Source organism: Sus scrofa, chromosome 1 (assembly GCF_000003025.6).
Source record: "Sus scrofa isolate TJ Tabasco breed Duroc chromosome 1, Sscrofa11.1, whole genome shotgun sequence".
NCBI classification, from domain to species: domain Eukaryota; kingdom Metazoa; phylum Chordata; class Mammalia; order Artiodactyla; family Suidae; genus Sus; species Sus scrofa.
The window spans coordinates 236302400-236327772 of record NC_010443.5 but is presented as its reverse complement, the minus strand read 5'-3'; the positions used below and the strand labels follow the sequence as shown (position 1 = coordinate 236327772).

At 48.1% G+C, this 25373-nt stretch overlaps 2 protein-coding genes across 7 annotated transcripts in view; one reads left to right on the top strand and one right to left on the bottom strand.

The window, feature by feature from the left end:
* On the top strand, nt 2765-4880 carry FAM166B (family with sequence similarity 166 member B). Of its 2 annotated transcripts, none has more exons than XM_013993640.2 (6): nt 2765-2891; nt 3275-3498; nt 3588-3834; nt 4014-4065; nt 4220-4349; nt 4619-4875. In XM_013993640.2, the coding sequence occupies exons 1-6, from the start codon at nt 2830-2832 to the stop codon at nt 4705-4707; spliced, it is 804 nt and encodes a 267-aa protein (XP_013849094.1). In that variant the 5' UTR covers nt 2765-2829; the 3' UTR covers nt 4708-4875. The 2 variants fall into 2 exon arrangements, with proteins under 2 accessions (XP_013849094.1, NP_001230559.1); NM_001243630.1 differs by having other exon boundaries at nt 2792-2891; nt 3588-3805; nt 4152-4349; nt 4619-4880.
* Nucleotides 4815-25373, bottom strand: part of RUSC2 (RUN and SH3 domain containing 2) — a 57044-nt gene continuing 36485 nt past the window's right edge. For 3 of the 5 annotated variants that reach the window (XM_001927812.5, XM_005660219.3, XM_005660220.3), the window contains 11 exons: nt 16708-18804; nt 10832-11461; nt 10428-10613; nt 10118-10258; nt 8569-8645; nt 8184-8358; nt 7985-8090; nt 7241-7287; nt 5795-6605; nt 5563-5700; nt 4815-5478 (listed from right to left, as the gene is read on the bottom strand). In XM_001927812.5, the coding sequence (XP_001927847.1) occupies nt 5277-5478; nt 5563-5700; nt 5795-6605; nt 7241-7287; nt 7985-8090; nt 8184-8358; nt 8569-8645; nt 10118-10258; nt 10428-10613; nt 10832-11461; nt 16708-18736 (4542 nt within the window). In that variant the 5' untranslated portion in view covers nt 18737-18804 and the 3' untranslated portion in view covers nt 4815-5276. The remainder of the gene's footprint in view (nt 5479-5562; nt 5701-5794; nt 6606-7240; nt 7288-7984; nt 8091-8183; nt 8359-8568; nt 8646-10117; nt 10259-10427; nt 10614-10831; nt 11462-16707; nt 18805-25373) is intronic. The other 2 variants (XM_021065615.1, XM_021065618.1) reach the window with 1 other exon arrangement.

Genomic DNA, 25373 nt, shown 5'->3' with positions numbered 1-25373 from the left:
CTAATTTGTTGTTCACCTTTTTAAAGAGCAAAGAAACTTTTCCTAGGATTCACCCTCATGCCAGCAGACTTGGCCTCATACTATCCAGACTGCTACAAGCCCATGCCTAACCAGTCATTGGCAAGGAGAATGTTCCACTATGATGGGCTTAGAGGAATCAAGACTTAATGCTATGGTTGGCTCCAAGCTTCCCTGAGGTTCCTGGCTGCTTGGTAGAACAAAATTAAAGTTCTGTTAGGAAGAAGGGAGATGGTTTTAGGGAATAGGTATGAAGTGTGCAAACAACAGTGTCTGTTGCAGAATCCAAAAGTCCAGGTTGTTAACCCTGACACGCTACTGCTATTCCGTGCTCTCTCCGCAGCTCCCACCCTTAGTCTAGCATATTCCATTCGAGCCAAATCCCCTACAGCTCTAGCTCTAAATGACACATACCAAGGTTGTGCAATTCCTGAGAGGTCAGTGAAACATGCTGGGTTAGCCCAGACACTGTAACAGTCTAGGGGTGGGTGGAGAGCAGAGCCTCTGCCTCCCAGAAAGGTGGACCAGCCTGGCTCTGACTTAGCCCCAGGTCTAATCATGCTTTCCCTGTCCAATCTCTTTCCCTGCATCTGTATTCTTTTTTTTTTTTTTTTTGCCTTTGCTAGGGTCGCTCCCGCGGCATATGGGGGTTCCCAGGCTAGGGGTCTAATAAGAGCTGTAGCTGCTGGCCTATACCACAGCCACAGCAACATGGGATCCAAGCACATCTGTGACCTACACCACAGCTCACAGCAACGCCAGATCCTTAACCCACCGAACAAGGCCAGGGATCGAACCCGCAACCTCATGGTTCCTAGTCGGATTCGTTAACCACTGAACCACGACGGGAGCTTCACCCAGGTCTGTACTTCTCTTAGAATCTGAATTGTTTTCTTAACAAATTCAATCTGCCCCTTAATATTATTTATTTTTGTCTTTTTAGGGCTCACCCATGGCATATGGAAGTTCCCAGGCTAGAGGCTGAATTGGTGGCCTGCCAACACCACAGCCACAGCAACACAAGATCCGAGCCAAGTCTGTGACCTACACCAAAGCTCATGGCAATGCCGGATCCTTAAACCACTGAATGAGGCCAGGGATTGAACCTGCATCCTCATGGATACTAGTCGGGTTTGTTACCAGTGTGCCATGCAGGAACTTCCTGCCCCTTAGTTTTAAACCCCAACATTATCTTCATATCTCCTTCCCCTGAACTCCCACAGTGAGAAAACTTGTATCCACTGAATTTACTAACTATTCATTGATCTCCTATTTGTGTAGAAGCTTAAAGACAAAACTAGACAACTGGAAAGGAAATTAAGTTTTAGTAGCTATGTGCCAGGTGTTGGGATAAGTTCTTTCACACACACTATCTGACTTTATTCTTTTTTTTTCTTATTCTTTTTAAGGCTGCACCTGGAGCGTATGGAAGTTCCCAGGCTAAGGGTCAAATCAGAGCTACAGCTGCAGGCCTACGCCTCAGGTTGCAGCAACTCCAGATCCTTAACCCACTGGTTGGGGCCAAGGATCCAACATGCATGCTCATAGACACTATGCTGGGTTATTAACCCACTGAGCCACAATGGGAATTCCTGACCTTATTCTTAACAGCACCTTGGTAGGTTAGGCTAGGCTATTTTAAGAGTTAAGAGTTTAAGAGTTAAGGGATTTCAGGAAGTTCCTATGTGGTGCAGCAGGCTAAGGATCTGGTGTTGCCACAGAGTTAAGGGATTAGGGATTTAAGAGTTAAGAGTTTAGGGATGTTAAGAGTTTGGGGATTTCAGGAAGTTCCTATGTGGTGCAACAGGTTAAGGATCTGGTGTTGCCACAGCTGTGGCCCAGGTCCCAAGTACAGTGCAGATTCAATCCCTGGCCCAGGAACTTCAACATGCCATGGTTGCAGTAAAAAAAAAAAAAAAAAAAAAAAAAAAAAGTTTAGGCATTTCAGGTTCAGAAGAAGTCACCTTGTTCAAAGAAGGTAGTTTGGCTCAAGGTCACAAGCTATTTGGAACGCATGACTGCCTGACTTCACACCTGTGTACTTTGCTCTACCCTGTTTATTGCTACAAAACATATTTGCATACATTAAGTTGAGTCTCACGACAATAACAGGGTGAATGGTACTATCTGCATTTTATAATTGAAGAGAGTAGGGTTCAGAGATACTAAACGACTTGTCCTAGTCATATGGAGCTTAGCCATTCAGACTCTGCCACTGTAGAGTGTGCCTGGCAGAGCAGGGCATATTTGTTGAATAGATGATGATCTGGACTATAGTAGTAATTCTTGTCAAATTATATTATTGAAAATAAACAATGTCACTGCCTAGAGTTCTCTAGGTTCCTTTTCTCCCCCTATAATCTCCCCTCTGGGCTTTCGTAGGAACTCTATCACCTTCCACCAAAACTCACAAAGAGTAGAATCCACATCTCCTCAGGGAGGTGCTCAGACAAGGGCTTAAGAAGGAAGGGCTCTCTTTTGAGACAGAGCTCAATGGACCTACAGTTTTAGTTCTCCCACCTCCCACTTCAGGGCTTTCTTGGGCCCTGGAGTGCCGCAGCTGTACTCAAGTCTTCTCCCTGCCCCCAGGTGGCAGGACTGTATTTGCTCTGGGACAGACAGACCCGTGAGCCTCTGCTCTCCTGTCCCGCAGGCCTGGGCCCTGGCAGTCATCCCACTGGTGCTCCCTCTCCTCTCCTCCCTGAGCCCCGCCTCCTGCCTCTGGCTCCACCTCACCGCCCTGGACACAGTCAGTACACACAGCCCAGAGGCTTAGCTCAAAGAGAAACAAAACGAACTGACTGGGTTCCCATGACTATGGCTAGCACCTTCATACCAGGGCTGAACCCTAAGAACCCACATTATATCCCAGGGTAAGACTTCTACCCAGAGCACACCCCTGTTAGCTTCTGGGAATAAGGGTAAGGATACAGGAACTGTGCCACCTGGGGGTGAAGTGGACATGATGGCGTGGGAGGCTTAGGGCCGGGACATCTATGTTGGATGGAAAAGGAAAAGCAAGGGAATAGGAGTAGCCAGGCTTACCATGAAGCTTTGTGTTGTGTTCTCCACGGTAACAGGGTAACAGTAGAGGGGAAGGGTTGAAAACACAGACAAAGAACTAAGAAATGCCTGCTCCAAATATACACACAGCTGAGTCCAGAAATGATCTGGGAGTGAGAGGTCTCTGTTCCCATCTCTGGGGACGGTGAGGCCAGGGGATTCTGGAGGTGAGTGGGTGAGACTTGTGCTACAGGTACACCGGACACTGCCCACTACTTCGGTTCAGCATGGGTCAGACCTACGGGCAGACAACTGGTCAGCTACTTCGCGGCTCTCCTGGCCTAGCGTGGCCCCCTGCCCATCGCACACTTCTGCCTCCCATTCGGTCTCCAAGATCTCCTGAGATTCCCAGGAGAAGCCTGCCTGTCAGGCGTGGACATGAAAGGCTCAGCTCCAGCATGATCCCTGGGTATACAGGTTTGTACACAGGTATGAACAGGTACCCCCAACCTAGAACAAGGGTCCCCCACACTAACAGAAATTTTCCTTATCCCCTGCCCGCCTAGGTTTTGTACCCCAGGCACAGTTCATCTTTGCCAAGAACTGCAACCAGGTCTGGGCTGAAGCTCTGAATGATTTTACTCAGTGGTATGGGGGACAAGGGAGTCAGGAGCTACCAAAGGAGGCCAAGGGAGAAAAAGACATGGAGAAAGACCAACAGCCAAAGCTGGAGGCAGAGGTGGAGGCGGAAAACGAGCCAGAGCTGGGGCAGGAGGTGGAGCAAGTAAGGCCAAGAAGGCTGAGGGGAGTACAGTGGGGTGGGAGTTGGAAGCCTTACCTCTCTGTGGCCAGGCCTGGGGTGACCGTGAGTAGTATGGCTGTGGGTACAGGGACGAGGGCTAGACTGCCAGCTCCACCTCCCTGGGAGCTTGTGTTCCAGCCCAGGGGCTGAATTTGATAGTCATGTTTTTCTTCTATTAACTTCTCACAAGGCTTCCCCTTATTCTATGGATGACAGAGATCCTCGAAAGTTCTTCATGTCAGGTGAGAAGTTGTAGGTAACGACCAAAGGCATGGGGCGGGCGGTGCTCAGGAGGTCCTGGCTTAGTATTCCCCCTCCAACCCCCTAGGCTTCACTGGTTATGTGCCCCGTGCCCGCTTCCTCTTTGGCTCCAGCTTTCCTGTGCTCAGCAACCAGGCACTGCAGGAATTTGACCAGATGAAGTCACAGGGCAGATCCCAGAAGGATCCTAAACATCTTCCTCCACTTTCCAGGACCTACCCTCATAACCTAGGCCTTTTGCCTAAATATGGGGGGTATGTGCCAGGTAAGGCAAATCTCAGAGGGAGGCTTTGGGGACTGGAATATTTGCGTGTGTGTGATAGATGGAGGTGGTTTGGGGGTTGGTACCAGTAGATACGGGGGACCTTGGATCACGTGGTTCAGCTTTATCATTGCGGAGATAAGGAAACTGCTGTAGCTCCTAGTTGGGATTAGGATCAGATTTTGGAGGGTAGCTTGAAGGTTCTTGGTAGCTGGCTGAGAAATAACTTCTCGGCCTCCGGCTATAAATGACAGATTCTTTTCACCACACAGGGTATAAGTTCCAGTTTGGCCGCACATATGGGCATCTCACCCATGATGCTCTGGGCCTCAGCACCCTCCAGAAGCAGCTCCTGGCATAGGTACCTGGACTTCAAGTTCTCTCTTCCCTTTTCATCCTATCCCAGCCATCCTTTTGTAAAGAAGAAAGATGGGCTGAAGGGTGGGAGGAGGCACAAAGAGAGAATGGTTTGGAGGCCGAGCACCTTTTTTATTAATAGGTGTAATAAATAAATAAATAAATACATAAACAGAAGCCTGGGCTCCTCCTCCCTCTTCTGACCACCAGCACTGGCCACAGCCTATTTACAGCTGGAGGCTTAGGGGGCTGGCCCTAATACTGTCTTCCATCCTCCTCACCACTTGGCCTAGGGAACCCTGCAAATGGGCCTTCTGGTCACCTCCCCCCATAGGGATGTGCTGGGGAAATTCTGGCAGCCCAGTGCTGCGCCCCTCCCCTCCTTCCTGGGTGGAGGTCTGGACGGAGTCACTGGGACAGTTAAAGAGGAGTTATTAATACTGAGCACAGGGATATGTGGCCCCTAGCTCTTGGTCTACTCTCTGTAACCAAGCCAGAGGGCTTGGGAAGGGCTCTCAGGCTATGAGTCTAGGGGTCGTGAGGGTCCCTGAGGCCACCAACATGCACAGGGCCTCAGTTTTGGCTGCTTCCAGGGGTTGGACTTGGAGTTGGGGTCAAAGTCACATAGGCCAGAGGCACCAGGCCGGTGTCAGGGCCCCGGCTGCAGCGCAGCCAGTCTCCTCCGGCTGGCCCCAGCACCCGTAGGATATCTCCCTTGCGGAAGCTCAGCTGTCCAGGGCCTGTGGCCAGGTGGTGGCACAGTGCCTTCACCTCGCTGGGGAAACAACAAATGGAAGTCAGAGAAACCCCACCCAAAGCTAAACCCAGCCCCCAAATCCCTCTGTCTCCCAGGGCTCACCATGGAGATTTGGAAGGCAGGGCTGGAGAGTGTGGCTCCTGTAGGCTCTCCTTGGGCTCTGGTTCCCGGCGGGCACCCACCGTTTGTGCCACTAGTTGGAACATGGACTTGTCCAGGCTCAGCCAGTCCGAGGGTAGCCTAGGGGATAGCAGCCGGGTCTCTGGGTCTGTCTATGCCCTGACTTAGGTCAGGTTCCCGACTCCCTCAACCTACACCATGGGCTGTTTCTCACCTGTTTGTGGGCCGGGCCTCCCGCTGAGCCTTCCGGGACCCAAAGAGGTGTCCCCACTTGATGCCCCCAGGTGAAGGTTCTGAGGCTCCTTCCTCACTTTCTGCTGGGGGTGCAGCGGACCCCTCCCTCTCCCGACTGCGCCTCAGCTCAGCCAGTACAGAATCAGGAGGGCTCCCCATCCAGAAGGGCCAGCCCCTGTCCCGGCCAAGGGTCTCCTCAGGGGCAGGGCAGGCCTCAGCTCCCTCTACAACTCCCTCTCTTGGGGGTGGACCCCCACTTCCTGCCCCTTTCTTTTTCTCACTGCTGCTGCCACTGCTGCTATTGCTGCCACCACGGGGGAACCTAGAGCCCTCAGTGGAACCATCAATGTAGACCTGGGAGCTCTGCATGAGCTGATACCACCAGCCAGCCTGCCCGCTCCGGGCCCACCTGCCACGCCCCGAGCTCCCAGCTGCCTCTGTCTCCTCCTCTTCCTCCTCATCTTCCCCACCCTCTGGGGCACCCACACCCTTCACCCGCTCCCCATGGGCTGCCCTGTCCATGTCTCCAGGGCCCTCCTGGCCCCGGGAACGGGCCAACTGCAATGTTGAGTGAGCAGACAGCAGCAGGTCCTGGGACACTCTTAGCAGTTCCTTGTGCTGCCGCTGCTGCTGCCCACTTTGTAGCAGTCGGTGCTGGAATAGTAAGTCGAGACTGAAGGGCAGGAGGGCCAGAGGCTGTAGCAGCAGCAGCAGCTCCTCAAAGAGGCCAGGACACACTGTATGCGCTGCATTCAGGAAGCCCCATGGCTGGTAGTGGGTCTGGATGATATCTAGAGGAGTAAGAGAGAGGGACTGAGACACAAAGACAAGAACCTGGCCTGGGGTGGGCCTTTGAAAGGCAACCTGGGGAGTTCCCACTGTGGTGCAGCAGGATTGGTAGCATCTCTGCAGTGCCAGGACGCAGGCTTGATCCCTGGCCTAGCACAGTGGGTTAAAGGCTCTGATGTTGCCACAGGGAATGGATCTGATTCCCTGGCCGGGGAAATTCATATGCCACGGGGCAGTCATTAAAAAAAAAAAAAAGGCAACGTGGGCCGAGCCACTGCACAGGCTGTGTACTGTGCCACTTAGATGTACTACAGTGTAAATGATGCCCCTGAAGCTGTTCAGTATATAAACTATACAACCTTAAGTAGCAGCCTTGGGTTCAGAGCAGAGAAGAATTGAGTTTCCTGGCCACCCTGACTTCCAGACTGCTTGAGTATCGTGCTGACTCCAAGGCGCTAACACAAGCAGAGGCTGGGAAAAGTCTTGGGTAGAAGCCCAAGCTTTGAGGATGAAAGCTTATGAGGGTCTCCTGCCCGCTGCTAGCATCCAAAAAGATAGCTGTGCCTCCCCCTCTTTTTATCCTCTGTGGTCTGGCCTATATTGAGTTTGCAAGACAGAGCAGGGTTCTGAGCATTACCTTCATGATTATAGAGGTGATTAAACCAGAACTCCAGGGACCGGATGCTGTAGGGAGATAGGTGAAGAGTGTTGAGTCTTGTATGGATAGAGCCAGAAGATAAGGTACAAAGGAGACAGATAGAGGGGTCAGACACAGGGCAGAGGTACAGGTGAACATCTCCTTTGTATGGCAGGGATGTTACCTGGTTAATTTCATGTACTATAGTTGTAGAAAGTCAGTGGGGGTGCAGGGAAAGGGTGAACATGTGATTCACAAGCCAATCACTTCCCCTTAGAATGGAGTTGGCTTGCCCATGACCCAAGAAGTCAGGGAAGCTACTGAATGAGAGAATAGGGTAGCTCAGGACCAAAGGGGATGATCTTGGCCCATACTTGAGAAGGAAGAATACTATGATGTGAGTCCCCAGGTAGATTGGGTCAAGCAGGATTTGGAAGCAGTGCTGCAATTGAGAGGGTCAGGATTACAATATCCATGGAAACTGAAATTAATTTGCAAATAAGCCAGATTGTGGATTTGTAAAAGCAGAAGACTCTGTTGGCGATCAGTGCCAGACAGTGATGGGTCTGGTGGGAAACCAGTGACCTACTGAGAGAGTCTAGCTAGTAGGGGAGAAAGTGAGCCTAGGGCCTGGTCACAGATCCTACAGATCCACCCTTTCTGACTTAGTCTAGGGAGTTGGGTCTTCAGAGGCAGCAGAGCCCAGGAGAGAGGCCAGTGGTTTGCAGATTTCCACACACTCACTTGAGCAGGCCGAGGATGAAGGCGTTGAAGCGCATGGTATGACTGGTGAGCTCTGGAAATTGGCTGACTTTGTTGTACAGGCCGTGCAAAACCTTGGTAGATGGGCCTGGAAGGAAGCCAGAGTTGGAGGTCACGTGCCCAATTTATGGAACTCTAAAAAATTTAGCCTGGGATTCCCATCTTACCACCCAGCACTTACCTAACTGTGTAGAAGCCTCGACCACACTCCACGGTGTGTTCTTTCGTTGCCCGATGATAACGTCTAGCACAAAGGCCTTGAGCCCGTCCTCCAACACCGCCCGGACCGCAGGACATAAGTATTTCAGAACCAGGTGGCCTACATTGGGGCTCACAGAACTATTCCCCAGCTTTGCCTGTGGATGCAGTAGGGAAGTACAGAGCATCATCTGGAGCCTGACCTTGGTCCTCTCTGGCTCCATTAGTCTTTATGGTGCCTCTCTTGCAATCACAGACCTAAGTACCCAACTCTGAGCTCTAAATGCAAGAGAGCAAGGGAAGGTGGTAGCACAGAACAGGGGAAGGTCAGCAGGTTAGAGCTCAGTTGTCCACAGTTTCTTGCCTACCTTTACCCCAGGATCCCGGCTTGTGCCAAAATGGGCCACTATGAGGTCTACAGCAGTGTTAACAGCTTTCACCAGCCCTGCAAGTGAAAATTTGATGTGATAGGTTCTTAAGCAAGTCTCAGGGCAACTCAGCTAGGACTGAGCCCTTAGTGGGAAGAGTGAAGGGCTTACACACACACACACACACACACACACACTATCAGCTAGGACTGAGCCCTTAGTGGGAAGAGTGAAGGGCTTACACACACACACACACACACACACACAATCTCTCTCTCTGCATAGGCACCAGGCCCTGGGCTCTTTCTGTTTCTGCCCAGCTCTCAAGCTCCTCCTCTCTTCACCTCCCTGCCTGGATTCCATTGTTAAGACACTAGGGAGTTCCCATTGTGGCGCAGTGGTTGGCAAATCCGACTAGGAACCATGAGGTTGAGGGTTCGGCCCTGCCCTTGCTCAGTGGGTTAACGATCTGGCGTTGCCGTGAGCTGTGGTGTAGGTTGCAGACGTGGCTCGGATCCTGCGTTGCTGTGGCTCTGGCGTAGGCTGGCGGCCACAGCTCCGATTCGACCCCTAGCCTGGGAACCTCCATATGCCGCAGGAGCGGCCCAAGAAATAGCAAAAAGACCAAAAAAAAAAAGACACTCAACATCCTCACTTCCTTGCCCTCTTACTCCAAACCTGGATCAATCTAACTATCTATCTTCTTCACTCTGAGAAACCAGGCTATTGGCTGCTATTGGAGAGAGTCAGGGCTACTCACACCAGTGCCTGGGAAGGGCACATCTGTGATGTGTGCCTTACAGAACCCTCTGCTTTGCTTTCAAGTTTCCACACCAACGCTTCGCCCCTCTTCTCAAGCCCTTGGTTCTGTCTCACAGAGAACAGGCCACTGGTCATGAATTCAACTTCCCTCTCCATCCAAAAGGCAGAACTACATTACATCTATCCTCTCTCCTGCCTGCCCTCCCTTACTCCCTTTCCGTCTTGGAGGAAGGTGGCTATTCCCCTTCTTGCCCAAGTTTCTTCCCCCGCTCTAAGCTCTGAATTCCCTACTCTGCCTCTGCAAGGGACTTTAGCTTCATCTCTCTCCATTTCAGAGGCTTCTTTTTATCATCCCACAGTTATGCTGAACTCTTTCCCCACCAACTCACTTAAACAGCTCTGCTAAATAGACTGGTTCCTTGCCAGTCCTCCTCTTATCAGATGTTACCATCACTTACCCAAGCTGCTGGGCGCTGTAGTACTGGAGCTCCCCCAGTGTAGCACATGGGCACTATTTATGCCACAGCAGACTCCCTCACTCTACTCCCCGAGGGAAGAAAATGAAGCCTGACTCTTAAGCACCTGATAAATGACCCTCGTTCACTTGCAAATACTCACGATCCACAGTACACAGGCTTCTGCCTCTTGCCCCAATGCTTGTGCTAATCCTTCCCAGCACTTGCAGTTCTAATACAGGGAAATATTCTGAAGGGCTGGACAAGGGGGCAAGAGGCACAAATAGATAGTGACAGAAGAATTCCTAGCCTGAGCTAGGGGTAATATTCACCTTTTTTCTGAAGCAGGTCAATGGAAACAGCCTCTGAGTTGCCATCTGGGGACAGACAAAACTCAGCTGGAGGCTTCTCAGTCAAGGAAAAAGGGTCTTGGAAGTCAGGGCAGGTCAGTGGTAACGGCTTCACTACTTGACCTGGAAAGGGGAGAAAAATGAATCCCAAGCAACAATCCTTTTGAGCTGCAGCTCAGTTCTGTGCCTCATGCCCTCTGAGACATATGCTTTTGGGACTGACCCCATTCTCTAGCCCTTCCTGGTTGTGGCAGAGCCTGCCTTGGGTTTACGGGAGACCTAGTCCACACACCATTTAGCCGGCAGTTCAGATGCCCAACAGCACTGAGGGAGCCAGGGAATTCAAAGATGGGGTTCCTTCGGGCTAGCCGAGCTTCCTGTGGCCTTCGGTCTAGGCTCCCTGACAAACCAGGTGGCCCTAGGGGGTTCTTCCTCCTGTATTCCCGCCACTTGAGTGCTTGAGGAGATAGGTGGTTGGCTGAAAGCAAAACAGATTAGCAGAAGAGACAGGAAATAGTTAGCAGGAGACAGCATTTATATCCACCCAGTGGGCCCATATAAAGTATGAGCATTGGGGTATTATCCAGAGATGCAAACATTTTAACCTCTGACCCCAAGCTGGAGTATAAGAAACCATTTAAAGGGGAGGTAGATGTGCATGGAGTAGGGGTGGGGGGTGGGCAGTGGACTTCATACCATTACTGGGCCTGGAAGCCATGCTGCCCTCACCACCTCCCCGGGCCAGGCTCTCCGCTCGGCTGAGGCTAGATCTCCAGGAGCCCAGAGGAGGCAAGCTTCCTGTTCCATGGAGTCGGTACTCAGCCAAGGGCAGTATTTTCTGATTTTCCTTCTGTGGCTGCTGGGAGGTGGCAGGCCGGACAGCAGGAGGACAGGAGTGGCTCCATAGAGGTGGGCTTTCTGTGGCTGCAGCCTGCTCTGGGGGAGGGGAACATGAAGTGGAGGCAGAAGAGTCGGTGCTAGGCCCAAAGGGGCCAGCACTCCGGATAGGGGAGTAGCTGCCCAGGGGTGATGGTCGTGAGGTTTCTAGCTCAGGCCCAGCTTTCCTGGCACCTCTGCTGGTGGGTGCCTGTGACTCCTCTGAAGGAGCTAGGGCTGGGGCTTGAGCATTGGGCACAGCCAGTGGGGCAGGCTGCTGTACACGGTTGCAGCCTGACAGGCTGTAGAGCTGGGAAAGGCTGTGGAGGGCTCGGGCCTTGGCCAACTGCTTGGGGAAGTGGTGCTGGAACACGAATGGCTGGATGGGCAGCGTGGTTGGCCTCTGCTCCTTGCTGTAGCGAAGGACTGGTCGGCTCTCAGTACCACCCCCTGTGGCAACAGGGATGGAGAAGGAATCAGACAAACACTGAAATTCACCATGAGAGGAAGCAAAGAAGCAGTCAGGAGATGATGCTTACGGGGGAGGGGGAAAGGGCAAGGGATAGGTAGGACCTTGGTTGAAGGACATGCATGGGTTGGGGTAATTCAAGTTTGTGGAATGTGATATTTACGTTCAGTCATACACATGACTCCTGAACCTACAGCTTCAGCTCCAACCTTCCTCTTGACCTCTAGATCTTTCTACTTTAAAGTTCTGCTTTCATTTAAAAGTTGCCATTTTAAAACACCTCATCCATTCTATTGATGATTTCCATTTCTGCCAGTGGCAGAACCATCATTTTGTTTCTAAGGCCTAAAACTTGGAGTCAGTCACATATTTTCAGGGTCAAGATGTGAATTTATTTCAAGTTTTCACTCATCATCTCTTGTCTCTACTAGAGCTGACACAATTCATTCCTGAGCAAATCCAACCACAATTTTTTTTTCTTTCTGGTTTTGTTTTGTTTTTTTTGTTTTGGATTTTTAGGGCTGCACCGGTGGCACCTGGAGGCTAGGAGTTGAATCAGAGCTACAGGTGCTGGCCTACAACACAGCCACAGCAACATCAGATCTGAGTCACACCTGCGACCTACACCATAGCTCACCACAATGCCAGATCCTTAACCCACTGAGCGAGGCCAGGGATCGAACCCACGGCCTTATGGTTCCTACTCAGATTTGTTTCCACTGCGCCACAACGGGAACTCCTAACTATAATATTTCTTTACTTGCGGTTAGAATCAGCCTCCTGTCACTCTACCCACCCCACTCTCATTCTTTCAAGATCTTGGCATTAGAGCCCCAGAGTTCACAATTGTTCCCTCTACACAGATGTGTGTTCCCCAAGAATGGTCCTCTCCTGTTCTTTCAGCCAATTTTCTTGTCAGTATCCTTCAAAACATGGGTCTCAGAACTAAACACAACACTCCACAACACTGCACAGAGGGAAAGTCTGTATGGGTTGTGCTTCTAATAAAACAGCATACTGTAAACATGAACACAAGGTGGCAAGATAAGGAGCCAAACCACCTGAAAACCTGTGTGTGGCTCATTAGCACCTGAGGCTCAACAGGTCTGAGGCAGGAATTAGTATCCATATTTGAAAGATCTGGGTATTGGAATTTAGACAGTAAGTCATTTGCCCAAGGTCACACAACTAGGAAGTGGCAGAGCTGGAATTCTGCCTAAGTCAGAGTTTGACCTAGAGGCTTATGTTCTCTTTACCACATTGGACTACACATGAAATGGTTTCAGGCTTGTCTTTCCCTAATTATTTACTTCAGTGGGTCTTAAGGGGATGGTGACCACAACCCCATTAGGGAGGTGTTTTAGAACCACTCTTGGTGGACATTTTCAGACTATACCCTCCTATCATTTCCAGTCAGTGCTTGAGAACAACCTTGTCATTTTCCCTTGCTCACTATGCTCCAGCCACACTGTCTTCTGACTGTAAACATGCCACGCTCATTAACATCTCAAGGCCTTTTCCATCTGCTATTCCTTCTGCCTGAAAGTGTCTCCTCATTCAGTCATAAGCTCAAGCATTACCTCCTCATTAAGACCTTCTCTGACCACTCCAGCTCTTCTGGCAAGTCATGCTCTCATCACCCTGTTTTATTTTCTTTTTGGCCTTTTTTTCCCACTATGAGATATTATCTTACTTGTTTATTGTCCACAACTCCTCATAAAGGTTCTAGAAAAGCAGGGATTTTTAAATTGTTCACTGCCTCATCCCAAGGGCCTAGAATTGACCCTGGTACCTCTTAGGTACTGAATAAAGATTTGCTAAATGAATGAATCCTGTCATCCTTGGTTCAGTACAGTCGGATGGCATCCAGATCTTCTTACATATACCAGCTTACTCTCTAAAATGCTATATCCTGTAGCCCTACTGTCCAGAGAATAGAGTCTAAGATTCTCAGGCAAGTAGGTGTCCACACTGGCCACAAATTAGCTGCTTTCCCCTCAAACTTTCACACCTGCCATCCTCAGTGACACCACTCCTCCCAACCCATTCCTATCTTCTTCTGCTTCTTCTGCTGGGAATGTCTTCATCCTCCTCACTTATTTAATTTCTTGAAATTATCCAATTTCAAGACTGAGCTGATGCTGGCTATCGGATTAGGCCCTCTCAACCCCAGCTTTACTATACCCTTTATATAAAAGAGTATGTTTGAATTAGACTACTTATTCCTACTCTTTAACAAGTCCTTTCTGCTAAGTTCCTAGGATAGGTTTGAGGCAGAGAAGTAAGGTCAGGGAATGGAGAGGTGGCTACTATGGGGAACAGGTTTCAGTTCTACCCTCAGGGAATACAGAGGATACATTTTCTCATTTTCTATGTAACAGCCCTTAGGAAAAGTGGAGATAGAGACTGCATTTACCCGTCTGTTCTGAAGGTGACACAGCCCTAGTCCCTCAGTTCCTTCTTAAAATGGAGTGCCCAGAACTTCCAGGTGGGCACTAAGTGGTTCAGAGGAGTAGGGGGGAAAATCACTCCTTCCTCTTCAGGAGTTTATAATTAAATCCAGCCATTTTAACTTTTTGGAAGCCCTTCCAAACTGCAGACTCATTCTGAGTTTACAATCAATTAAATATCCCAAATTAACTCAAGTACAGCTTACATATCAGAGCTCACACTGGTCTCTGAAAGAACAAAATGTTCTTTCCAGACTTGGTAAAATCCTTTTGAACCTTGATTCTGCTGCTCAGGATCTCAAAGAGATCTCATTCTTCTGTCATTCATGAATTCACTGAATTGTCACTCATTTTTTGATAAAAAAAAGTAGAGAATCGGAGGAGTTCCCATCATGGCTCAGTGGTTTATGAATCTGACTAGGAACCATGAGGTTGCAGGTTCGATCCCTGGCCTTGCTCAGTGGGTTTAAGGATCTGGCATTGCTGTGAGCTGTGGTGTAGGGTGCAGACGCAGCTCAGATCCCACGTTGCTATGGCTCTGGCGTAGGCCGGCGGCTACAGCTACGATTAGACCCCTAGCTTGGGAACCTCCATATGCCGTGGGAGTGGCCCTAGAAATGGCAAAAAGACAAAAAAAAAAGAGAATCAAGAAAAGGACATTGGAGACTTATGGCACAAAACAGCATCACCATATGATGCCTTATGTCATAGCAAAAACACTTTTAATGCTTCTCCTTCCATCTCTGACCAGGATTGTTTCATGTTCTCAGAGTGCCAGCCAAGCATCTCTGTGCCTAGACATACCCACCAGGCCCTGCAGTCTCAGAAGAGCATGGGTTCCAAAGGACTCTGGCCAATCTCTGTATTTCTGATCCCCCTCTTCCCTAGAGACCCTCTTGCACCCCTTCCCCAAGGGCAGCTCCTCTATGTGCAAAGCCTAAGTGTGAAGTCTTCTGATGGACTGTGATCTCTCTAACAGCAATGTTAATATCATTTGGGTTTTTTTTTTTTTTTTTTTAAACTCCTTCCCTTTGAGAAGCCAAGAGAGACCCAACCAAAGGCTACAGCACAGTAAATTCCCCTTTATTCCCCCCTTCCCCTGTTTTATCTCCCCTTTCCTTCCAAATTCTCTGAGATCTGGCTTCCACCCTCACCACTGCCAAAAGCTGTTTTGGGGGTTCTTCAGCCTTATTTCTAGTGATTTTATTTTCAGAACTGATTCGGTGAATCTAACTCTTTTTGAAGGCTTCTCCTCCCTTGATTCCTGAAGTTTTACTTTCTTCTGGTTTTCCATTTTCCTGGCTAATTCTTCCCAGTCTCCTCTGAGGGTAGCTCTGCTCACCCTTAAATCACTGTATCCCCAGGGCTCTGTCCCTCGTTCCCTTTATAACTCTACACATTCTCTTTGGATGTTCTCATCCACTCATAGCTTCAACTGCTACTTTTATTCCAATGACTCTCTGATCATGATGGTCTCCTGACCTCCAGGGAGACATCCTTTCTAATCAGATACCTTCCACTCAACCAGTGAGCTTTCTAAAACCCAAGTCAGGAGTTCCCGTTGTGCTGCAGTGGAAACAATCTGGCTAGCATCCATGAGGATGCAGGTTGGATCCCTGGCTTTGCTCAGTGGGTTGGAAATCTGGCATTGCCCTGAGCAGTGGTGCAGGTTGCAGATGCGGCTTGGATCCTGAGCTGCTGTGGCTGTAGGGTAGGCTGGCAGCTGTAGCTCCGATTCGAACCCTAGCCTGGGAACTTCCATATGCTGTGGGTGCGGCCCTAAAAAGCAAAATAAATAAATAAATTAAATGCAAATCAAATTATGTCATTAAGCTGTTACAAACCCCAAAATGCCACTTCCCTGATTAAAATCCTCTAATGGCCCCATCCATATCCCACCATGGCTATACCAAAATTTTGCAGTTTCTGGACAGCATCAAGTTATTCTGTGCCTTTGTGGGTTTGGACAGAGTACTGTATGAGCTGAGAATGTTCTTCTTACAAGTCTCCACAAAGCCTATTCCTAATCATTTTTCTAGGCTGTGCTTACATGTAAACTGTGTTAGCACTCTTCCTCTGACATTCTGTAGAAATGCTATCCCTTCATAGACCAGTACCATACACTGCCATCTCTACATTTTAACTATGCTTCCTTTTCTGTTTCCATCCTTAGCCAGAATTCCTTGAGGACAGAGATTGTCCCTCGCATCTATCACTAGCACCTATTTAACACAGACCCTTTATAAAATAATTACTTAAGCGTAATAAAATAAATAGGGAGAGAGATGGCCCAGGAGTTTTAAAGGTCAAGTGTCAATTCTCAGGTTCTCTGAAGAGTGGCTACAATCACTGACCATAGAAGGAACTTACTGACACCCAGTGTGGTTTGCGGGCTGGACATATCTCTTCAATACAAAAAATTCCTTAATGTCCAAAATTGAACTTGTGCCATATTCCTTTTCCAGTAAATCTGCTTCTGTGTTTGCAGTCCCTATCCATGTATCATCATCCTTCCAGTCATCCAGGCTTAGAATCACAATCTTCTGAGAACTTCCTTTCCCAATGCATCAATCTCTATGTCGTGCTGATTTTATCTCCACAGTTTATTTTTTATTCTCTATCCTCATTCCCTTTAAAAACTGTGGGACATGCTCTGGACTGGACATGATTGATCTAGGCTGAGGACCCTCTAATGGTATGGGTGGGAACCCTGGCAGGGCCGTTACTGAGGAGGTCATGCATGCATCCTGGTACTCTCTGGCTTCCCGGTTCCTTACCGTCAGCTCTAGCTCTTGCATCCCTCTGGGTATGGCTGTTGGCTGGGCTCCCTGGAAGAGCAGGCCCTGGATCCATCAGCTGGGCCAGTGGGCCTTGCCCAGCAGCTCTGAGGCCAGCAGGTGTCATCTCACTGGACTGGGGGCCCTGACAGACCTGGGTGGACCAGGGCTCTGGGCCAACTAGGTCCATGCCTGGCTCCAAGGGCATGGGTGGCAGGCTATGGCTACAATGAGTGCCCTCATCCAGTGGGCCCACTCTATCTTGCTGGGCTTCTTGGATGGGTGAGAACTCCTGGGAGGAGTCCCCAACACTCACTCGAAGTGGGGGGGAGCCAGAGCCTGCAGCTTTTTTCCTGCCCTTGGCGAGTTCAGCAAAGGAGGTGACCCGCCTAGGTGGGGAACCAGGCACAGTCAGGGCTGCAGGGCCCTCACTCAGGCGCACTGGGCAACTCAGCATGCGTTCCAGTGAGCCCAGGCGGACAGCAGGGCTACGCTCTAGGCTGCGGTCATAGCTTCGAGAACGCTGACGTCCAGTGCTAAGGTTGGGGGGTGAAGTGTTAGTGTACACTTGCCCCTCGATCACATTTGGGCCCATGGGAGCAGCTGCTTCCATGGCAGAACCCACTGCTTCTTGTTCCTCTGTCTGGGCTTCTGGCTTCTGGAATAGGTAATACTCAGAGGGCTGGCTAGACCCAGGATCTGGGCCAGGGCCTGGTGCAGGACTAATCTTGGTGTGTTCCTCAGAACAGCTGGTGATGGAAGAGCCAGCTGGGCTTGGGGATGACTGGGAGGACAAGTCACAGGTGACAAGTTTATAGTAATTCTGTGTGGCCACAACAAGACGGGCCTGGCTCTGGAAGCAGGCTGTGAGGTCAGCCACAGCTGGGCAGGGCTCACAGTGTGGGCGGTAGGAGTTGCAGTTGGCATCAAGCTCAGGAGATGAGGCATGAGGACAACCATAGCCACCTTCCCTTCCTCCACTGTCAGGGTGGTGGGACTCACAAGACATCTTAGACTCAGCGGGGGAGGGTTGCAGGTCCAGGTAGAAGGCGCCAGGGTCCGAGTGGCTGCAGAAGGAAGAGTCGCTGCAAGATTGTGGGGCAGAGTTGAGATTGGCATGGGAGTTGCCATGCATCTTGTTGTAGAGGGTGCTGAAGGTGACCAGCACACCGTCTGAGCTGTTGCAGGAAGAGTCACTCACATAGCCCATGGACTGGTCAGCCGCCTCCGACTGACTGGATGTGCTACTGCAGCGGCAGTGCTGGGGTCCTGAGCCTGAGAATCTGGGGTTCCTTGGGGAGTCATCTGAACTGAGCTTCCATTCCTGGTCAAAGGAAAAGCCAGAGATATCACTGGCTCCACCCCCACTGCCACTCCCACCAGGCCCCCCACATTCATCCAGCTCCATGGTTTCTGCTTCCAGCTCTGGCCGGCAGCAGTGGCTACTGCTGCACTGCTGGGTATTCAAGGTGGTCACTGGCTCCTGTTCTTGCCCTTCTACCACTCCAGCCCGACTACGTGTTGTACCCCATGGCCTGCCCACTCTGGGGGCTGGTGGTGGCAACTGGAAAGAGGACAGATGGAAGGTAGGCTTGCCAGCCCCATGCAGGTGGAAGGACTGCTGGGTGGTAATATCACCAATGCTGTCATCATATTGGTCACCAAGTCCTGGCTCAGCCACACCCTCTTGCAGCAAGAAAGGATTGTGTCGTTTAGGGGCCCCAGGGCCTCTTCCATCCCGACCCCTACTCTTGGTGCTGTCTGTAGATCGCACAGATCCCCCTGGAGCAGAGTGCAGACTGTTGTATAGCAGGGAGTCCGCTTGTCCTAGGTCTTGATCAGGCTGGGTGAGGCCCAGCTCAGGTGGGCAGAAGGGATTGGGTCTCGTGCTCCCACTACCCCCACTTGCCCCTCCACAGCACTGCCTGTCTGGGACTTGACAGTGCACCAGGGGGATGTGGTGGACGATGAGGGTCTCTCCAGTCAGCTTTGGGGGACTATCCATTCTGGAAAGTTCGAACAAGGGCATCAACAGCACCAGACACTGCCCCCGGAGCCCAGTGGGGCAGAACACATTTCATCAGGAGAGCTTGGCACCTGGAGAGAGAGGGAAAGAAAGGGAACCTAATGTCACCTCCCTGAAGCCAAGGACATGCCCTTCCCCATCATTTTCAGATGGAGAAGAGCCTAAGAGGAGAAAAGATTCAGAATCAAGATGGAGCTGGATGATAGCTTGACAGGGTACATTTTTTTTCCTTTGGCTGTGCCTATAGCATGTAGAAATTCCTGGGCTGGGGATTGAACCCATGCCACAGCACTAACAATGCTGGATCCTTAACCGTTAGGCCATGAGGGAATTCCCCAGACGGGGCACACTTTCTGCACTGCACAGGTCCAGCTCTTGAGTTCCCCCTTCATTTTAAGTTCACCATCATCCGCCTGCAACAAAAGGCCAGGCCCATTTTAATGCCACATCTGAAGGTCTGGGGATCTCAGGGACAGCACTATCTCCTCTTTCTTAGCAGTAAACAATGACTAATTTTGAGTAAAAAAAAGTAAGAATAATGACATAACTAGGAAAAAACCATCTAAGTGATCTGAAAGGGTGCTAGGCACTCAGGGGATACAGAGATGCCTTAGATATATCTACAGTAAGCATGTTTACAGATAAGGGGGAAAATCACAAATAGATATCATGAATGCATAGCAATAAGCTTAAATTTACAATAAAAGTAAATGTACTTTTAATGCACTATCATCTGATGCCTATGTCTTCTTGGACCTCTTTTCTCCTCCTCTGAGCCTCAGAATACCTGTCCCTCTCTAATGCTATGGGCCAAGGATCTTCACTCTCCCTACTGCTGTATTGGAGTTCTTGAATACAGAGACTGAGTTAGGCATCAGATTGCAAGTATGACTTCTTCTCAGTGGGGGTAGGAGTCTCTTCTTATCTTTTGTATCACTCTTAACATCACTCTTAATATTTATCTAGCTCAGGCTATAGATTTTCTGAAATGCCCACATTCTGCCCAGTTTTAGCCACAACTTTTACTACAAAAGTCCTCTAAAAAAATCTTCTCTTCCCAGTTTTACCTTTGATAGGTAAAGGTCAAGTTTGCTACACAGAACCCATTCTGAGCTTCTTTGGTTTCTTGGCTGGACTATGGCAGAATGACTTCCTGGAGTTCTAGTCTCCTATGCTACCAAGTTCAGGTCCCTGAAGGCTTCACTTGCTCAGACTTCTCATACCCCATTTCTCCTAATTCATTTACTTCTCTTATCATTCCTGTCATTTCCCTTCAACCTACCATGAGTCTAAACCTCCTACTGCCTAAGTTCTCCATCATTTAGCTGAACCATTATACCAATTTTTATTTATTATTATTATTAGTTTGCTTTTCTTTTTCTTTTCTTTTTTTTTTTTTTGGTCTTTTTGCCTTTTCTTGGGCCGCTCCCACGGCATATGGAGGTTCCCAGGCTAGGGGTCTAATCGGAGCTGTAGCCGCCAGCCTACGCCAGAGCCACAGCAACGAGGGATCTGAGCCGCGTCTGCAACCTACACCACAGCTCACGGCAACGCCGGATCGTTAACCCACTGAGCAAGGCCAGGGACCGAACCCGCAACCTCATGGTTCCTAGTCGGATTTGTTAACCATTGCGCCACGACGGGAACTCCTATTTTGCTTTTTAGGGCTGCACCTGTGGCATATGGGAGTTCCCAGGCTAGGGGCTGAATTGGAGCTACACCTGCTGGCCTACACCACCGCCACAGCAGTGCAGGACCTGAGCCTGGTCTATGACGTGCACCACAGCTCACAGCAACGCTGGATCCTTAACCCACTGAGTGAGCCCAGTGATAGAACCTTCATTCTCGTGGATACTAGTTGGGTTCGTAACCCACTGAGCCACAAGGGGAACCCTTTCACCAATTTTTAAATGCGTAACTCATTTAGATCGCAGGATCATAGTTCTTCATGAGGAGTACAGTAAAAAGCTAGGCAAGCCATACATGCTCAAGGACATGTAAGAGAAAAAATTCAAAAGGCTAATAAATACACGTGTGAGGGACGCAAAACTGAAATATATTGTGTTGTTACATTAAAATTAAAAAGCAAGTATTTACCATTTTTCTTCCTCCTTTCCTTTCTGAGAGGAAGGCTCCTCTGTTGGACTTTCAAGCCTCTGAGTATTGACTGGGGTAAGGGGTAGAAAGACAGAAACTAGAAAGGCTACCTACACTGAGCCAGAAGGCTAAGCGTTTCAGAAGAAAACACTGGAGTAAATTCGTTATCTTGGATTGAGATTAAGACTGCATAGTTTCTTAGATAAGACACCAAAATTACAAGTGATAAAAAGAGAAGATAGTTAAGGTGGATTTCATAAAAATTGAAAACCTTTGTGCCTCAAGGGAGACCATTAAGAAAGTGAAAAGACAACCCACAGAATGAGAGAAAATATTTGCAAATTGTGTATCTGAGAAGAGACTTCTGACAGAATAATAAAGAAGTCTTAAAACTCAACAATAAAAAGTATACAACTCAATTAAAAATTGGGCCAAGAACCTGAACAGACATTTCTCCAAAGACATACAAATGATCAATAAGCACATGAAAAGATGCTCAATATCACTGAAATACCACTTCACTTCTACTATGATGGCTGAGATAAAAGACAATAACAAACGCTGGTGAGGATGGAGACATTGTAAAATGGTGCAATTACTTTGCAAAAACAGTCTGGCGGTTCCTCAAAATGTTAAACAGAGTATTACCACATGGTTCAGATATTTTACTCCTTGGGTACATACTCAAGAAAATGAAACCATACATTTACACAAAAGCTTGTATATGAATATTCATAGCAGCATTATTCACAGTAGCCAAAAAAGTAGAAACAATTCTAATGTCCATCAACTGATGAATAAACATAATATGGTATATATGATAGAATTATTATTTAGCAACAAAAGGAATGAAGTACTGATACATGCTTACAACATGACTGAACCTCAAAAAGTTAAGTGAAAGAAGCTAGTCAAAAAAGGCTTCTTTGTATGATGTTGAATGATTCCATTTATATGAAATGTCCAGAATGGGCAAATCCACAGAAACAGAAAGATTAGGGGCTGCCAGGGACTGAAGGACTGGAAAATGGGGACTGACTGCTTAATGGGTATGTAGGTTCTTTTCAGGGTGATGAAAATGTTCTGCTAGTGGCGATGGTTACACAAGTCTGTGAATAAAATCAAAACTCCAGAATTTATGGGATAGTAAGTTACGTCTCAGTTTCATAAAAGGGTGCATTTTATGGTATATGAATTTTATCTTAACAAAGCTATTATTCAAAATAATTTTTAAATAGGAAAAAAGATTAAAAGTTTTTAGATAGAAGAAAGGAGAGGTAAGGAGGGTGTTTAGCAGTGGAGAGGAATGGGTATTTGCAGAGACAAGATGAGAATGAAAAAAGAGAGAAACAGCTGTCTTAAAGTATAGATTTTTTGTTTGTTTTGTTTTGGTCTTTTTGTCTTTTCTAGGGCTGCACCCATGGCATATGGAGGTTCCCAGGCTAGGGGTTAAATTGGAGCTGCTGCTGCTGGCCTACGCCAGAGCCACAGCAATGCAGAATCCGAGCAGGACCTGCAACCTACACCACAGCTCATGGCAATACCGGATATTTAACCCACTCTGTGAGGCCAGGGATTGAACCCGAAACCTCACGGTTCCTAATCGGATCCATTAACCACTGAGCCATGATGGGAATTCCTTTTTGTTCTGTTCTGTTTTTGCTTTTAGGGCCACACCTGTGGCATACGGAGCTTCCCAGGCTAGGGGATGAATCAGAGCTACAGATGCCACCCTACGCCACAGCCACAGCAAAGCAGGATCTGAGCCACATCTGTGACCTACACCACAGCTCAAACATCACGGCTCACTGCAACTCTGGATCCATAACTCACGGTGCGAGGCCAGGGATTGAACCCATAACCTTATGGTTACTAGCTGGATATGTTTCCGCTGCGCCACAATGGGAACTCCAAAGTATGGGGCTTTTATAGAGAGGGATTTTGTAAAGGATTTTTAGAAAGTTTTGCTATGAGGTACATGAGGTAACTTCTCCTACACCCCTCCCTATATCTTTTCTTCCTTTCCCAAGAAAACTTTGAACTCATACCACAAGGATAACAGAAATTTGGGAACACTCTAAAATTCCAATAACTGATCAATTTAAAAAGTAGAGAACATGGAGTTCCTGGTGTGGTGCCATACGTTAAGGATCTGGTGTTGTTTCTGAGGCGGCGCAGGTTTGATCCCCAGCCTGGCAGAGTGGGTTAAGGATCAAGCATTGCCATAGCTGTGGTCCATATCTCAGACTGGATGGTTTATAAATGGCAGAAATATATTTCTCACAGTTCTGGAGTCTAGGAAGCCCAAGATAAAGATTAAAGTGCTAATACGGTTGCTTTCTGGTGAAAGCCTACTTCTTGGTTCATAGCAGGCACCTTCCACCTGTGTCCTCACATGGTGTAAGGGACAAGGGATCTTTTTGGAGCCTGTTTATAAAAGCACTGATCTCATTCAGGAAGGTGCTGCTCTCATGAGCTAATCACTACCCAAAGGCACTAGCTCTTACTACCTTTACCTTTGAGAGTTAGAATTCAACATATGAATGGTGGTGGGGGGTGGGTGAGTAGGACACAGACATTCAAACCACAGCAAAATGCATGAAAGAAAATTTGAAAGCGTACACCAAAACCCAGAGTTGCTCAGGTCCCTTATATAAAATGGCATAGCATTTGCATATAACCTACACACATCCTCCTATTTACTTTAAATCACCTTCAGATTACTGATAATAACTAACACAATGTAAATGCTGTGTAAATATGAAAATAGCTACCAGGGAATGGCAAATTCAAGTTTAACATTTTGGAATTTTCTAGAATTTTTTTTCCTGACTTTTTTTGGGGGGAGATGCTGCCCCACAGCATAGAGTTCCCAGATTTCCTGGGCCAGGGATTAGATCTGAGCTGCACTTGCCCCCTCAGCCACAGCTGCAGCAATGCATGATCCTTAACCCACTGTGCTGGGCTTGGGATTGAACCTGTGTCCCAGAGTTCCCAAAATGCCACTGATCCTATTGTACCAGAAAACACAGAAACTCCAAGATAATTTTTGATTTTATTCTTTTTTTCATTTATATGTTCTAATAATATCTATTGTGTACATAATTTAAACAGACTTTTTTTTTTCTTTTTAGGGCTGCACCTGCGGCATACCGAGGTTCCCGGGCTAGGGGTCAAATCAGAGCCATGGCCACAGCAACTTGGGATCCGAACTGAATCTACAAACTACACCACAGCTCACAGCAACACTGGATCCTTAACCCACTGAGCAAGGCCAGGGATCGAACCCATGACCTCATGGTTTCTAGCGGATTCATTCCCACTGTGCTACTGCTCTCATGAATTAATCACTACCCAGGAGAAGGGAACTCCTAAACAGTTTTTTTAAAAAGTGGTACAGATACTGAGGGTTTAGACCTTGGGAAAGGGGCTTCCCATGACATATAGTACCAGGGTTCCCCAGGGTCCAGGCCATAATCTGAGGCCTGGACTAAATGGAGCATAGAGAACTTCCCTGTACACACAGGAGTAATTTTAGGAGTACCTACAGCCATCACTTGATCTTCAGTGAATACTCCACCTTAAAGCACCATTTTCAAGAGGCATTCACAAGTATACAGACATAAGAATTTATGATTCTGGCCCCCAAAACCCAATGACTGGGTAATATATATACACATTCAAGTGGAGAAATATAGCAACACACAGACTGGAAAGCTGATTCTCTAAACTAGGGATAAAGCACAAATGGATATGGAGGGTGATGACAAACCGTTGACTGAAGGGCACTGACAGTTTATTACATTATACGTACATATCTGTCCCCAGAGGAGAGCGCAGTTCCTCAAGGTCAGAAACTGTGATATAGTCAACCCTGTGTGCCTAGAACCCACGTATAGTGCTTGGAACATGGTAGGTACAGTAGGTTATCTACTCTGCCCATTGAAAAAATTGATTTATCTTTTTATTATTCAGTTGTATTCTGGGTACAAGTCCTTTGTCAGATATATGTCTTGAGAATATTTTCTCTAGTGGCTTTTTCTCAAATGTGGCTTGCCCATTTGTTTTCTTAATGGTGTTTTTTAATTAATAGAAGACTTTAATTTTATGAAGTCCTGCTTAACTGTTTTTTTTTCTTTTATGGTTAAAGCTTTCTCTGTCCTAAGAAATCTTTGCCTATACCAAGATCAAAAAGAAATGTTCTTTTTTTTTCTAAATGCTGTATAGGTTTAGCTTATATATTTAGGTTATGTTGAATCCTATTTTAAGTGCTCTTTTACTGATTGATTCAATTTTATTTTGTATTTTGTAACTCAGAGAAGGTCTTATTCCTCCCTGATCTCCACACAACCAAGGGAAATCCTGCCAATAGTTTCTCCATGACAATTCCAGTTCAACCAACTAGGGTGAAATTCTGCAGCTGTCTCATGAGGCCCTGCACTCATGCTTTGCCCCCCAGACTTTCTTATTTTTTTGTAAAGCACTTTTTTTTTTTTTTTTTTTTTTTTTTGGTGGCCATGCCCATGTCATACAGAAGTTCCAA